Below are 17,080 nucleotides of genomic sequence, written 5' to 3'. Positions count from 1 at the left end.
AGGGAAAAAGGCAGAATTTCTATTTCTCTCTAACAAATGCATAACTTCAGGATTGCAACTGGCAATCTACAGAACATTTAAAAACACAGCAGAAAAAGGCAATTATATACAAATGTGCTGCTAGCTAACCATCAGACAAATATTTTTAAATAGTAATAATTCCTCATAAAGTAGTCAGGCTGAACAACTGTTCAGCTAATTGACAGTGATCAGTCTTACAGAACAGACCAGGATATTATCCTCCATTTCACAGATTGCCTTGATGACTGAAATAGTCAAACGTAAACTTATGACCTATTTTAAAATTCCTATTTGTTCCCCTGCAGCATGCAGCAGACACTGCATAAGCATAATCACAGTAGCTACTCAGAGGCATATGCTCTAAGTAGGTAGAGTCCCTATCCCTCCTGTGCTTGAGGTTAAAATGAAATGCCAAGTATTAGGAACTTGGTGTACACCTAGTGTATCTTTCTGCAGAAATAGATCAGTGATGTGCTAGGTTTTCCTACATTTGCTAAAGAGGGCAGCAAATGAACCCTATGTGAATGAAACTCTTTCAAATTAAACATGGATATTTGCAACATAGGAGATTGTTGTGTAGGGAGGAGAAAGCTATGAATTTAAATGTTGATAGTATAGGAAATTAATAAGAAGAAAAGATGTCTTTTAAGAAAAATCTTCAAATATTTTGTAGTGTGCAGTATTCGGGACTACGTGTTTACTGGTCATGTCTCCCATTTAAAACTCTGCTACCACCAGTATCATCTCAGTATTACTTAAGTCCAAAGCATTTAAGTGTAATGAGAGAGAAAGATTTATGCTCTGTTTCAAAACTGCCTATTCTGGAGTTTAACTGAGTGAACTTCTCCTGTGGTAGAAAGCATAATCTTTACAGTCGAAGTCACTTTCCCATGACTGTATGAAGGAGTGCTAATGATGCCTCATACATACAGGAGATGACTGTAAAAGATGAGTTTACAAAGGTAAGTCACAGCCTTTAGGAAAATGAGATCTAATCATTCAAGCATTTCAGGTGATGATCATGAGAACAGTTAATGAACTAGAAAAAGAGGTGTTAAGTCTCCTGAGTCAATCGCCTAGTGCCTGGGAGGTAATGATACATATTTGCAGAAGCAATTTCAATATGACATAGCAAAAGGAGAGTCAATTTGACTAATTATCAAAAGTGTTACAACTTGCTGCTCTATTATAAATACAAAAATATATTACTTAAATTTTAAAAAGTCTAAAATCCCCCAACATGTACGTTTTACATTTTCTAGTCTAAAAAACAATACATATCTCCTGGCCAAGCAAACAGTCATTGCAGTAGGTTAATTATTTCTGTTAATAGAACACAGATTTCAAAGTACCATGATTTCAGGGAGAATAATGAATTCTCAGATGATCCAGAGTCATTGTGCAGACTTCTGTGACTTTCCAAAAATTACACATATTTCAGAAGGAATCCAAATTAGCTGTTTATAAGAATCCTGTTTAGGCATAAAATTCTCATTAAAAAAAAAAAAAATGTACTCCAGAAGCATATTCTACATAATGGTAGTTGCACAAGTAAATGCATTAAAATTAACAGCCCAAGTAAACCATAGCATACAGTACCCAACCATTTAGTCAGTTCACAGCATCATTTAGCTCATGTAGCAAAGAGTTCAATTAGAGTAGACATTACTGAAAGAAAAAATAAATTCCACTGAACTTCATTCTCTTTGGATTTCCAGAAATAAGAAAATTGGGAAGTATTAAAACCACTAATATATTAAAAGCCAGTACCCTGATCCACCATTATTTCAGGTTAACCAGAGAAGTTATAGATGCCCCATCCCTGGAAGTGTTCAAGGCCAGGTTAGACTGGGCTTTGAGCAAGCTGATCTAGTGGAAGTTGCCCTCCTGACAGGAGGGGTGGAACTATGTGATCTTTAAGGTGCCTTCCAACCTAGATCATTCTATGACTTTATTATTTCAGTTTTATATTTGCTATAGAGCCGTTCATCTCAATTATCCTTTACTTATTCGTATGATAAACAAGATAAAGCTACTGCACTTGCATAATAAGGTTAAAATCGTTTCACTCGCCATAAAAAGATGGTTAGCCACAAATGTAGTAACCTGAGAAAAGTGAATTCAGTATCCCAAAAACTAAAACCAAAGAATTCCCATATTATTTGGCAACAACATTTCCACTACTCTTTTGGAAAGTGTTTTTGTCCAAAATAATTTCTGAATTTTAATAATGCAATTAAGGGGTATATGTATATTAGTTAGAAGAAAATGATTTATCAACAGGGAAGACCAGTCATTCTGAAGTCACCTGACTGTACTTCAACACGTTCTCACATCCTTTTGATTACTTACAATTAATTCAAATTTAAAACAACTTTGATAATTTGTAGCATGCCTTTATGGAGTTAAACTGAATAAAAAGGCTCTTCAATAAACATTCTACTATTCCTCAGTCACAAGTTCTTGACCTCTGGAAATACATAGCTGATGAAAGTCCAATATTGAAAACAGGGGTGCAAGATCTGACAACTGTAAAGCAAATTATTCTGCAGCTTTCCTGCATATCATACTCCCCCCCAACCCAACCCCCCAAAAACTACAAATCTTCACTGAGTAAGCCCATACAAAGCATTGCATACAATTTGTTGCATTTAATCCATACCATTACAAGATTTAATTTGAGCAAGCTATATTCACCTGGAGAAATGAGATCTAGTATCCAGTTCTGAGTTAGACAGTGCTATCATAACCTAAGATCCACAGTCTAACTGCTTTAAAATAATTTAACATGCAAAGAAGAATGACGCTTGCAAGGAGAAAAACAAAACAAAATGAAATGAAAAAACTACATAAATTTAAAGTGTATGAAAATTAGAGATTCTCGATCTCATCAATGATGGTGAGAATTTGAAAGAGGAATGTATTCTCAGCAATTTCAGGAATTGCTTTACCACCAATTAGTTAAGATATTACTGATCAAATTAAAAAGCACACAAAAAACTTCTATGTTATCAAACAACTAATAGAAGGCAGCACCACAAAGTCTTTTCCATTTATAGCAGAAATATCATGCTTTAAATGCATATCAGCATCATTCCTGTAAAATAAAAGGACAGCTCTTCACAGAGAAGCTTCCCACCACCTCACACCTTGTAGAAGCCTACATTCATGTCTCTACTACGTCTTCTCTGAAGCTGTGGCTCACCCATGAAAGAAAATACCTGTATTAGAAGAATGACAGCAAAGCAACTATCTACCATCACATCCTGCACGGCTGCCTCAGAGTTGAATTGGCAAACTGCTGCAAAAGCAAAGCCAAAACCTGAGGATGTGCACAAGAGATTACTCGACAAAGTAACACCAAAATGGGGGACAATGTAGATGCATGCAGATGTTAAAAGAATTGTCTGCTGAAGAAGTCCAGCTATGGAAAGGAAAACACCAAGCAGCATGGCAACTAACAATCTTATCTGTACAAAGATACACACAAAGAAGCTCAAAGGAGCTTGAGTGGTGCAGTACCTTTTCTTCCATGTTATCTACAATCTACAATGTTATCTACAATTATTTCCTGCTTTTCTGGTCAACCCCCACTTTCTTTTCCTATTATGCTGAGCTAGGGTACCTGGCTAGCATTGGATGTCTTTCAGTTAAGTTACATCTTGTCCAGAAAATACTTCTATTTTTGCCCTATTTCTGAATTTCTCACTTTTATAGCATGCCAGGTTACTTAATGTAATCATGGCTTGCTCCGAAATGAGAAGCTGCAGCATCCTCGATGTGTTTCATATTCTGTTCGTACACATATTCTACAACATCGCAATAACTCCCAGCGTTCAAGACATCTTTGCACTTGTAAGATGGTCCTTGTTGGGAAGATATTTTAATTCTAAGGACAAAGAAGGAAAAATGAATGGGAAAATTAAAAAAAGGAAGAATAGCATTAAAAAGAAATATAAGCTTATTAGATTGAATGACTAAAATCTTACAGAAACAGGTCCCTAGAGGGCCTGAAACATGATCAGACTAGGGGCCTTGCATACAAGCTGTGGGATCAGATGCAACGCATAAGGAGTAGTGTGAGTGAAGGTACTTGGAGATTCTGTGAGAAACTGACAAACAGGCAGTCAAGGGTGGAAATCTTAGAACTGAAGATGGGAACTCTTTACACATGGTTGAGCAAGAATAAACTCTGCTATGAAACAAAAGCAAATGAACTGACAGGATCTAAAATATTTTACATGTTTTTCACCAAAAATGCAATTATGAAAATTTATCTAATTAAATAAAGATTGCAGAAAAGTATGGGGAACAGAACTGTGTTTTTCTTTTTCACAGCTTTAACCTACTTAAAATCGAATGGAATAGGAAACAGTGTTATTTTATTAACAGTAATATGTTTATTTGAATTGCTAATACTTTTCTATACTAATTTTATTTTCTTTGTAAGCTTGATGAAGAAAAACACAAAATGTAAGAAAAAGAATGCTGTTCTATAAGCATTTGGCACAATGTAAACATGCATTTGAAAATAAACCTACAATCAGAAACTACTTTGAATAATGAGGTGAAAACTTCAGTTATTTTTGCAAGCTTGAAACAGATTTGGTTTAGTAGTTGGATCTAAGTACCAAGGCTTGAAGATTCATTTTCACATCATCCTGTTTACAGATTGACATGTAAGCCTCTTGTTTACACACCTGGCAAATATTGCCATTTTGGGATTCTCTTTTTTTATATATATAATTTTAATTGAAAAAGGCATTTTCTCATAGCATTATTTGACTGGACTACCTGCCCATGTTGACATAAAACTGCAGCACCACCAGCGTAACCTATGTACGAAATACTTTACAATCCTGTTATCTTCATTTCCCTGTACTGAGTTATAACCAAAGGTAAGAATACGAAGTCAGTAACAGATAATGATACACAACAGATTTTAGGTGGTTCACAGATCCCATTCCAAAATCACCTCCTGAAGCCTCCTGAGGTAGCATCTGCTACTGTACCTTGCTGGAGGATGCTGTTTAAAAGCATACAGTAACAAATCCATTTACAACAAAAGCTATCTTATTTCCCTCTTCTAGTCTGTTAAGCTCCATATTTCTGTCTTCAGAAATAAATTAAGCATCTGATTTGCAGAGGGCTATTTATCTCCCATTAGCTGCTTCTTAGTCACTGAAAGAACAGTAAAAAAAAATGCTTATCTTGCATTGATATGCCTGAATCAAATCGTACTCAGCTGATTATTTCATCTGACTGATCTAAAGGTAGCCACCCAACATCCACATTGCTTTAACTTAAGTGAAATAAACTATTCATGAGAACCAGCAGCCAAGATAAAACTCATTATTTTCACACTGGATACTGGGTTAGACTTCAATGTAAGTGCTAAATGGCATAAAGGGCAATGTTTTGCTAACACAGGCAGAGGAGGGGGGCTGCAGGGTACACAGCCTCTATAGAAGGATGTGGAGGCTGCCCCCATGTTGGGCACAGGCTGTTCAGGTTGCCTCTGCAACAGACACACCATAGGACACAGCTGAGCCTATCTGCCAAGGGGGTGCTCCTCAGTGAGCACGTTAAGACAGATGAGGCAACATCTAGAAGGGAGAAATGGAACAGGGAGACAGGGGAATAAAAGAATTTAATAAGGGAATGAGGTCAGGGTAGTAGAAGGTGCTCCACATCAGAGCTGAAAGGATTGAGGGCTATAGACAACCTTATGCTGGTACAGGGACACATGAATTGACTGCAGCCCATGGAAGACCTATGCTTGAGCAGAAAAGCCAAGTGGGAAGTAAAAAGTAGCAGACAGAAGTGTTACCTGATCCTGCTCCAGTGGCATTCTCACCAAAGGCACTGCGTGCAACCTGTGGCAATAACAAAGGGAGTGGACAGCAGGAGGAGGGGAAGAGAAGTGTCTGGAGTGAAGATGATTCTAGGAAAGGGAAAGGAAAGGTATTTTCATACGTGTTTTGATGTTCAGCTTCTTTGTTACCTTATATTTCAATCAGTTATTAAATATTTAGGTTATGTTATGTAGCAATAAATTAAGTTAAATTCCCTGAGTAAATCCTGGTTTGCCTGTGGCAATAAGTGGCAAGTGATTTCTCTGTTTTTATTTAAATATTTATTTCAGGGTATATGAAACAAGGGGGACAGAAAATCACAAAATGGAATATATAAACCTTTAGAATCAGTTTTAAGTAATGTTAAGTTTGATGGCTTTGTAACAGTAGCAATGGAAAATTACTAAAGTGCATGATACATAGAAAAAAAATAGAGTGCAGCTAGAGAACACACTGAGCATTCTTGTACAAGATAAATTGTTCTAGTTGACAGAGTTTTAAGAAAAACAGTCTAGAGGAACAGGACACAGGGATAAGGAGTATCTGGGAATGGCAGGATGGGCTACAGTTAAACTAACCGATAAGTAGGAGGATAGGAGGATTATTATGTCTCCTGTGCTAACGAACCAATTAAACTGGTATGAGCATCTACTGTGCGTGTTCCAAAGGCTGCCAGAAGTGATGAAGATTGTTGGAAGAAGTAAACGACCCTCAGAGACAACCACCACAATTCTGTACGCATGCGAGGAACTTTCTGGAAAATGACGTAATGTATGTATGCCCAGGGACTATATAAGGACGGCTTGTGGAGCAACAGAAAGACACAACGTTAGGAGGAGCTATCCCCCGTGTCTCCCGGCGCCGCAATAAAGAATACCTGCTTGTCAGCTTGAAAACTTTGTTGGCAAGTTTGTTCCTGGAGTTTTCTCCGAATCATATAGCTTTATTTTCTTTTGAAATTGGCAAATAACTGTGTACTCACTGAAATAAGACATTAATAGTCTGCAGAATCAAGTCCTTTTATATATGTAACAACTGAAAAAAAAGAATATTCTGATGGAATCTTCTGAAATCTCAGGCTTTAAAAAAAAAAAAAAAGTTTCAACTTCAAATTCTGAACTTCTTTTGAATATAAACTGACCATGAAAATAGGTTGCTTGATCTTTGTAATATAAATGCTCTTCGGTCCAATGCAGGTATAGGTTATGCAACTTAACTTCACTGTGACTTGTGAAGAAGTGTGTGAGGGAGATCAGAAAATTTGTTCTATATATCATAAAGAATTTCTAATTTTGTCACTTCCCTATTTGCTGTGGAACATGCAATCGTCAGCTAAATGCTGATAACACTGTGTCCGTCAGTCTCTTTTCCCAAGTAACAAGCAACAAGAAAGAGAAGATGGCCTCCAGTTATACTAAGAGAGGTTTAGACTGGATAGTAGGAAAAATTCCTTCCTCAGAAGGATTGTCACATGTTGGAAAAGGCTGCCCAGGAAGGTGGCTGAGTCACTATAACTAGAGGTTATTTAAAAGTAGATGTGGCACTTAGGGACATGACTTAGTGGTGGACTTTGCAGCACTAGTTGGACTCAATCTTACAGATCTTTTCCAACCTAAATAATTTTATGACTCAATTTTATATAGGCAATTCGGGTTTGGGCTTTTGGTGTGGGTTTTTTTTTTTCAAAATTACCAATTGTCCATTTATATCTATCACATAAAAATGGAAAATGACATATACATTTTTTCAACAGAAAAGACGAATAAAAGAATGGTGTTTGTTTTAATGTTAGGATAATTTTCCTTGCTGCTTCTTTACAGACAGGAACATTGGTTTTGTTTTGTAGGGATTTTTTTTTTCCCTTTTTTTCATTTCAGAGGAAACCTGCTGATCTTTTTGTAGCTAAATGAAAATGAAAACAGAAGTCTTTACAGAACAATCCCCAAAGCCAGCAGTGAAAATTACTGTCACACCTTTTACACACAAATAGCTGAAACAGATGAAATATTTGAAATTTAGCACTGTAATAGTGCTCATTTTGACAAAGACTATGATTGAAAAAGGAATTGATTAAATAATGACATAAGGGACCAGAACCTGGTATAAACTCATTAGGCACTGACTGAGATTCCCTTTAGCACCGACTAAGAAAACCCAGCTGCTTCTGCACCTCAAAATAGACATTTTGTGTGCTCAGTCTGGTAGGTAGAGCAGCTGCTCAAGGACAGTAGTTCCCCTAGGAGGAATCTGATTAAAAGACATATGACCCTATACAACCAAAACATTCACTGAAGTGTGATCAAAAAAGTCTGAAAAAATTAACATGAAATTCTGATCATTGTTGTGTAACTTTAAACTGTGCATTGCTCCCTTAATGATAACTTTTAAAGCAAAATATAATCTCTTTCCCTTGCCCTGATCCGACATTTCACTGTAAAATAAATATACATCTGTTTACACAAAGGATTTATGTTCATTCAAGTACTAGGAGAAACAAATCAAACTGACAGTTATCTGGATTTCTGTGAAAGCCTAACCTACAACATTTGATCAGTGTTGTTGAAATGACAAAATGCCATTCAGAGTGCTAAGACTATTAATCTCCCTATTAACAGTGGAAAATCAAAATTAATGCTGTATTAACAAGAATGTAAATATGCACAATTTAATCAGAAAAAAAAATATATTAAATATACTCCACGGTCTGAATGTCACACTTGCACAATAGAAGTGAACTGTTTTTAACAAGATCTGCTTTGAGACAATGTTTGAAGTTTTGACTGACTTCATGAAGCATATCTGTGTATTTCAATTTTTTTCCTTGAGAACACTCCAGCTGTTTTCCAGATTCTGAACTTAACTTTTCAGAACTATTTTATTTATTCTGTATCAATTCATAAAAATGATCCAGCAAGCAAGTGCTGGGAAGTTACCAGAGTTCAGTGTTTATTGGCCATGATCCTTCTGCATTAAAGAATCACAGAATCATCAGGGTTGGGAGGGACCTCTGGAGATCACTGGCCACAACTTGCATTGGGGAAGGTGGTTGGATATTAGGAAAAATGTCTTCACCAAAAGGGTGTTCAGGTATAGGAACAGGCTGCCCAGGGCAGTGGTGGAATCACCAACCCTGAAGTTTTCTAAAAAAACATGTACATGAGGCCCTTAGTGACATGGTCTAGTGATGGACTTGGCAGTCCTGGGGTAAAGGTTGGACTTGATGATCTTAAATGTCTTTTTCAACCTACTTGGTTCTATGACTCTATGATCATCTAGTCCAACCCCACTGCCAAGGAAGGTCCGCCTAGAACAGGTTATATAGGAGGTTTTACCTGTTTTGATGGGGTTTACAACACAATGCTATAGAAGCCAAATATATTTACTCCATACTCACTGGTGGTGATGAATGAGAAAGTGCACTAAATTTGCTGGTCGTTCTACTTTTTCCATAGTGTCCATAAAAGAGTTAATGAACTGGGTCACTCTAATATCTACTATCAGTCTTTGTATTGACAGAATAAAACTTATTACAGTCTAATAACTGGGCAATGACTATCATACTTTTCAGATTACATTTCAACTGTAAACTGACTCTTGCTAAAGCCATCATGGAAATGAGAACTTTGGTATTGGACAGCTTAAATACCTCTTGCCAACTTGTCAGCAAGGTATTCTGACTTTCGTGTGGGGAGTGTGCTGGCTGTGATGAAAAATATTTCAGTATAGGCTAAGAATGCTGACCTGGTAGTTTAAATCTTAGGATAAGCAAAGATGAACAAAGATGGTACCAATCATAAGCCAACTGAGATAAGAAATTAAAACACTGGTGGACCAGTAACAACTTCATTTTACCATACCACATTGGCTATGTGATTATTCTCTTGACTTAAGAGTATAGCAATGAGCGACCCTTGGGTAGTCAAAGGCCTGTGTAGCTTGATTCTTAGAATCATAGAATCATAGAATAATTAGGGTTGGAAAGGACCACAAGATCATCTAGTTCCAACTCCCCTGCCATAGGCAGGGACACCTCACACTAAACCAACCCACCCAAGGCTTCATCCAACCTGGCCTTGAACACTGCCGGGGATGGAGCATTCACAACCTCCCTGGGCAACCCATTCCAGTGCCTCACCACCCTAACAGGAAAGAATTTCCTCCTTATAGTCAATCTAAACTTCCCCTGTTTAAGTTTTAACCCGTTACTCCTTGTCCTGTCCCTACAGTCCCTAATCAAGGGTCCCTACCCATCATCCTTATAAGCCTCCTTCAGATACTGGAAGGCTGCTATGAGGTCTCCACGCAGCCTTCTCTTCTCCAGGCTGAACAGACCCAACTTCCTCAGCCTGTCTTCATACGGGAGGTGCTCCAGTCCCCTGATCATCCTCGTGGCCGTCCTCTGGACTTGTTCCAACAGTTCCATGTCCTTTTTATGTTGAGGACACCACAACTGCATACAATACTCCTGGTGAGGTGTCACAAAAGCAGAGTAGAGGGGTAGGATCACCTCCTTCGACCTGTCGGTCATGCTCCTTTTGATGCAGCCCAGGATACGGTTGGCTTTCTTGGCTGCAAGCGCATACTGCCGGCCCATGTTCATTTTCCTCATTGACCAGCACCCCCAAGTCCTTCTCTGCAGGGCTGCTCTGAATCTCTTCTTTGCCCAATCTGTAGCCACGCCAGGGATTGCTCTGACCCAGGTGTAGGACCTTGCACTTGTCATGGTTGAATTTCATAAGGCTGGCATCAGCCCACCTTACAAGCGTGCTGAGGTCCCTCTGGATGGCATCCCTTTCCTCCAGCGTATCAACCGGACCACACAGCTTGGTGTCATCGGCAAACTTGCTGAGGGCGCACTCAATCCCACTGTCCATGTCAGTGACAAACATGTTGAACAAGACGGGTCCCAGCACTGATCCCTGAGGGACACCACTCGTTCCCGGTCTCCAGCTGGCCATTGAGCCATTGACCACAACTCTTTGTGTGCGGCCAGCCAGCCAGTTCTTTATCCACCAAGTGGTCCACCTATCAAATTGATATCTCTCCAATTTAGAGACAAGGATGTGTCAAGGATGGGACAGTGTCAAATGCTTTGCACAAGTCCAGGTAGATGACATCAACGGCTTTACCCTTGTCCATTAGTTCTGTAGCCCCATCACAGAAGGCCACCAAATTGGTCAGGCAGGATTTCCCCTTAGTGAAGCCATGCTGGCTGTCACCAAGCACCTTGTTGTTTTTCATGTGCCTTAGCATGCCTTCCAGGAGAATGTGCTCCAAGATTTTGCCAGTCACAGAGGTGAGACTGACTGGTCTGTAATTCCCTGGGTCTTCCATTTTCCCGTTCTTGAAAATGGGGGTTATATTTCCCTTTTTCCAGTCATCAGGAACTTCACCTGACTGCCATGATCTTTCAAATATGATGGCCAGTGGCTTAGCAACTTCATTCACCAGCTCCTTCAGGACCCGTTGATGGATTTCTTTTCTCTTGCAATGGCCAATAATACTTATGAAAGGGCCCAGAAGTAGGGCTCTTTGCATTATCTCAGCTTTCAGAGACACGCAGCTGAGGAACAGCCTGAACAATGGTGACAAACTTTGCATTTCGCAGCTTTCAATGGATTTATTCATTCACAAAAATAATTTTAATATTCTTAAAGTCCTTCCTAAAAAATAGATGGATTTGAATATACATGAATTCCTATTTTTACTAATACTCCCCTCATTTTTTTGGAGATACAAATATGACTGTTTCTATACTAAACATCAGGAAAACACCAGAAAGTGTATCAATGCAGAAATCAACACTTCCAGGGATTAAGCAGCCACAGCTTCTCTGAGCAACCTGTGCCAGGTCCTCACCAACTCATAGTAAAGATTTTTTTACTAGTATCTAATATAAAGCTAACCTCTCAGTTTAAAGCTATTCCTCCTTGGCCTATCACTACGTGCTCTGTAAAAAGTCCTCTAGATTTCTTGTAGGACCCCTTTAGGTATTGGAAGACTATTATAAGGTTTCTGTGGAGACTTCTCTACTCCAGGCTCAACATGCCCAACTCTCTCATCCTGTGATCATAGGAGAAGTGTTCCAGCCCTCTGATCATCCCTGTGGCCCTCATCTGGACTCGCTCCAACAGGTCCATGTCCTTCTTATGTTGGAGGCCCCAGAGCTGGATGCAGTAGTGCAGGTGGGGTCTCACAAGAATTGAGCAGAGTGGGAAAATCCCCTCCCTTGACCACACTCCTTTCGATGCAGCATGGCATACGGTTGGCTTTCTGGTCTGTGAGCACACGCTGCAAGGTTTTTGTCAACCAACAACCCCAAGTCCTCCTCAAGGTTTCTCTCAATCCAGCCTCTGCTCAGCCTGTAGTTGTGCCTGGGTTTGCCCTTACCCAGATATAGGATAATATATCTTAAAATAATTAAGGTATTAATGGAAAAATTAAATGAGTCAAATAGGAGGAAAGCACTGAAGAAAAAAAGTCAAAATCTTCCATTGATTTTTAATTTGTGGGCTTTTTTTTTTTTTTTTTTAAGTAATTTGACCTGCAGTTCCTGAAGAACTGCCACTGACAGATTATTCCAGGTGTCAGACTGTCACATTGAACACTATACACAGCCCAGGGAAACTGGCACTGCTCCATAACTGGGAGGTTGTTTTTTTAAACCTCTTTCAATTACATAATATCCTCAGAGTCAATAATATAAAAAGCAGTAGCTTTTCTCATATGGAGAACTTTTATCGTCTCCTAAATTGAGTAATAACTAACAAGTTCTTGCATTTTAAATCCTCGAAAGGCAAGCAACTGGATTAACTGTTTTTACAGTGAGATTAGTGTAGATAGGGTCACAATAGCAAGGAATGGGTTCTACTGAAACATTTGTATGAACATTTTCACAGGTAATTATCTCAAATGCAAACAGAGCACCTACCTAGCATAATTTACTTACTCCATACGTGGGAGATATTCTGTAGTGAAACCTGAAAACTTGGTGTCTGCACTCATTTCTCAACAAACCACATTTAACCAAGAATTTCCCTAGCTAGAAAATAAAGCAGGGTTTTGAATGACTATTTCATCTGTTCCAGTAAATGTTTACATGTTTATATATCATTAAATTCACCAGCCTTTACTCCCAGGTATGGGGGTATTAAGTACTCTTGGAAAATAAAACAGTTTATCTCATATATTTTTATCTCAGATTAAAAAAAAAAAAAAAAAGAAGATGCCCTATTTCTGAGGTGAGTACTTAGATATAGATATATAACTGAATGTTAGAGCAACCACCAACAGATTTTTAATTCTAGTCTCAATTTTCCTTTGGTTTTCTTTTGCAAGATAAAATTTCTTACCAGACTGAGTAGAATACATCCTTTAAAATGAAACTGGTTTTAACTTCTTCTTTTATCTTTTCTTTTTAAAAAATAAACCAAAACAAATGACTATCTAGCTTGACTCAAAAGGAACAAATGCATTTACAGCTTCAACTTTTACTTCACTTCCTTTCTGTTTGTAGTTCCTTTACGAGAGTAAAGTATTGGATGTGCCTAAGATTATGAGAGTAAAAATCACACAAACAAGGGTTTTTTTTTTCTGTTGGGAGCTTTTTACATACCCTAATGGAAGCAGCAGTCATATTGATTATTATTACTAAATGTACTGCTTTGACCCATCATTATGCCTTAAAAGGTATGAATTTGATCTTAAAATCTGTATTCTGTATTTGTAAGTATACTGGGCCTGTCCTATTACCATTTGTCAAAGTCTTGACTTGCAAGTACCATGCACAATTTTTTGCACTAAGATTCAGTTAAGTTCAGATCGATTACACTGTTACTGGGCATATTCATTCATCAGTAACAGACTGCTAATGATCCTATGCCAAAGATAAGCAATCTGTACACAACCTACAGAGTGTTGTAACTTGTTTTTCTAATGTTTATATTGAACAGAATATTGTATTTACCAGTATTTTGGACTTAGTATATATCACTGGTCAATTCCTGTGGCTTCTAATTCACTAACTTTTCTTTCCTGAGCTTCTCTTTAAAATATACCTTATCTTATGTACTATCTTTTAATTTGCATCTTTCTGAATAACCTTGAATGTAGTGTGTTGACTTCAGTTAAGAAAGAGTTTATGAAAATATGTGCAGAAAAAGAGACTCCTGTGTAGTCTCCTGCTTTGTTGTAAATGACCAGAGAATCACTTCTCTGTTTTTAGAACCATAGAATCATAGAATAGTTAGGGTTGGAAAGGACCTTAAGATCATCCAGTTCCAACCCCCTGCCATGGGCAGGGACACCTCACACTAAACTATCTCACCCAAGGCTATGTCCAACCTGGCCTTGAACACTGCCAGGGATGGAGCATTTACAACTTCCCTGGGCAACCCATTCCAGTGCCTCACCACCCTAACAGGAAAGAACTTCTTCCTTACATTCAGTCTAAACTTCCCCTGTTTAAGTTTGAACCCGTTACCCCTTGTCATATCACTACAGTCCCTAATCAAGAATCCCTACCCAGCATCCTTATAAGTCCCCTTCAGATACAGGAAGGCTGCTATGAGGTCTTCACGCAGCCTTCTCTTCTCCAGGCTGAACAGACCCAACTTTCTCAGCCTATCTTCATATGGGAGGTGCTCCAGTCCTCTGATCATCCTCATGGCCCTCCTCTGGACTTGTTCCAACAGTTCCATGTCCTTTTTATGATGAGGACACCAGAAGTGCACACAATACTCCTGGTGAGGTGTCACAAGAGCAGAGTAGAGGGGCAGGATCACCTCCTTCGACCTGCTGGTCACGTTCCTTTTGATGCAGCCCAGCATATGGTTGGCTTTCTGGGCTGCAAGCACACACTGAAGCTGGCTCATGTTCATTTTCTCATTGACCAGCACCCCCAAGTCCTTCTCTGCAGGGCTGCTCTGATTCTTTTCTTTGCCCAGTCTGTAGCTGTACCTGGGATTGCTCCGACCCAGGTGTAGGACCTTGCACTCGACATGGTTGAACTTCATGAGGCTGGCATCAGCCCACCTCACAAGTGTGTTGAGGTCGCTCTGGATGGCATTCCTTCCCTTCAGCGTATCAACTGAACCACACAGCTTGGTGTCATCAGCAAACTTGCTGAGGGAGCACTCAATCCCACTGTCCATGTCAGCGACGAAGATGTTAAACAATTGCAGATGTTTCTGCAAAATAACCTCTAGCTTTTAATGTGAGCTGTGTTAACAAAACCAGTATAGATGGTAAAGTACCTGCATATTATGATACCGCAGAGGTTGGTCAAAGAACATTGGTGGAAGTCACTATTTCATAAATATATGAAGTAACTGCAGGGTAATGTTCCTTATTTAATAGTTCGCATTTAAATTTTCTTTTCCCTGTCAGTTTTATTTTCAATTTCCTTACATGCTTTTTGTCAGATGACCACTTTTTCACGAAGGTTTGAATTTATTTTCAATTTTTTTATTTTGCTATAATCATATTTTTTACACAAATTCTATCAACTACTTTCATCTGCAGTTTATACAGCTGTTATTTAATTTCAGCTTTCTTTTGGAGTTTTGTTGTATCTTTCCCACCTGAAGTCTGTTTGTCTAAAGCTTGCTAAATTTATGTCAATTTCCTCCTTCGTATCAGAAGATAGTGAAGCACCACTCAGTGTGATCGTATCTGGAATGAGTGAAATGCTATTTGTCTCTTCAGTGACTACTGAAATAAATTAATAGTCAAACTCCTGATGATTGCTCAGAATGCAAACAAAGGCAAAATTCAGAAACAGATAATCATAGAATAGTTAGGGTTGGAAAGGACCTTAAGATCACTTAGTTCCAACCCCCCTGCCATAGGCAGGGACACCTTCCTCTAGACCAGGTGGCATAATGGCAAAATATGCCAATTTCTTTCAAATTGAATTACAGTAAAATTAGAAAGATAAGCAAGACTAATGAAACTGTATTCAAAAGCACTTGAATTGCAACTCAGCCAGCAGATGGCAAGTGATGTTCAGTGAAGAAAGACAGTAAGATTTGTACTATGCAAATATTCTATGTACTGAAGACCCAGATAAACCTTTTTTCTCACCTATCCAATTATACTGTGCTTTTGTTACTATAAGAAGGGAAAGGGCAGTATCTTATGCACCATATTAATCTGAAGGATAAGACGTTGAAGATGTAAACTGATTCCTTTGTGTTGAGCTTGAAGGGGTTCATTTGTATAATTTTTACTGGATGTTCCAATCTGAAATGGATTCATTTGCTTACATTTTGGAGCATTAGCTAGAAGTTTAACTTGCTTGAGCAAGCTCATGGAGAAGTAACATGAAAAGGGAAAAACACCAACAATTACTGAAAACAAACATTAAATACTGCCTATAAAATATTACTGCATCTGCAAAGAATTATGAAAGACCAAGTATAGCTGAAAAATTAAGTAAATGTTGCAATAAAAATGACAAGTTGCAGATGTGTGGTAAAAAATACTGTGGGAAAAATGTGAGGAATAGAAGTCTTTTTACTTTTTTTCATTCAATGAATTCTGCTGAATTTAATGTTAGTGTTAGGGAACAGCTTTTTATCCTAACATTATAAATTACTAAAAATACATAATATTTGGTAACAACATAGTTGCGACTCTCACTGCATTTATTAAGTCATCTAAAATCACTTCTCAGAAAAGGAAAAATCCCTTAAAAGGCAAAAGTCAAAACTTCCTTCAAAAAGTACCAGCAGCTTCTACTCTACGTGTATGTGGCCAGGCACATGTTGACTTATGCATGCGCTACCCAAAGAACTTGGGACACCTTCATAAAAAAAATCCAAACCACACCAAACATCTGAAGGATGCATTTTGATAAAAGCATGTAGTATTTTCATTAGTTCAGGTGAAAATTAAAGTTTTCAGCTGACTTTTCCCCACATACGTCAGCAATACTAATTAATATCCGGGGGTATAATTTTCTCTTGGCATTCTCTGCAGGGTGCATGATAGCCCTCACACTCTTTCTGAAAATATGCAGTTAATCTTGGTTTTATAAACATGCTTACTAACAGAATATATGTCAAGAGTGCATAAATAATTCACATTAAAATTAGCCAAACAAAACTAAGGCAGGACAACACCGAAAGAAGAAAACATGCAAATTTACTTCTGAATTGTCTTAAAATAATTTGCAGTTTGTTTTCTTTGGTAATAGTCAAACC

At 38.2% G+C, this 17,080-nt stretch overlaps 1 protein-coding gene across 1 annotated transcript in view; it reads right to left on the bottom strand.

Annotated features, from left to right (window-relative positions):
- EYS (eyes shut homolog) overlaps window positions 1-15,028 on the bottom strand; it is an 822,863-nt gene extending 807,835 nt beyond the window's left edge. Inside the window, exon 1 of the mRNA XM_065682611.1 lies at window positions 14,910-15,028. Within this exon, the coding sequence (XP_065538683.1) occupies window positions 14,910-15,028 (119 nt within the window). The remainder of the gene's footprint in view (window positions 1-14,909) is intronic.
- Between the last annotated feature and the right edge of the window lie 2,052 nt (window positions 15,029-17,080).

The sequence above is a fragment of the Lathamus discolor genome, chromosome 5 (assembly GCF_037157495.1).
Source record: "Lathamus discolor isolate bLatDis1 chromosome 5, bLatDis1.hap1, whole genome shotgun sequence".
In the NCBI taxonomy this organism is placed as follows: Eukaryota; Metazoa; Chordata; class Aves; order Psittaciformes; family Psittacidae; genus Lathamus; species Lathamus discolor.
The sequence above is the reverse complement of the archived record's forward strand: the minus strand, read 5'-3'. Positions and strand labels throughout refer to the sequence as shown.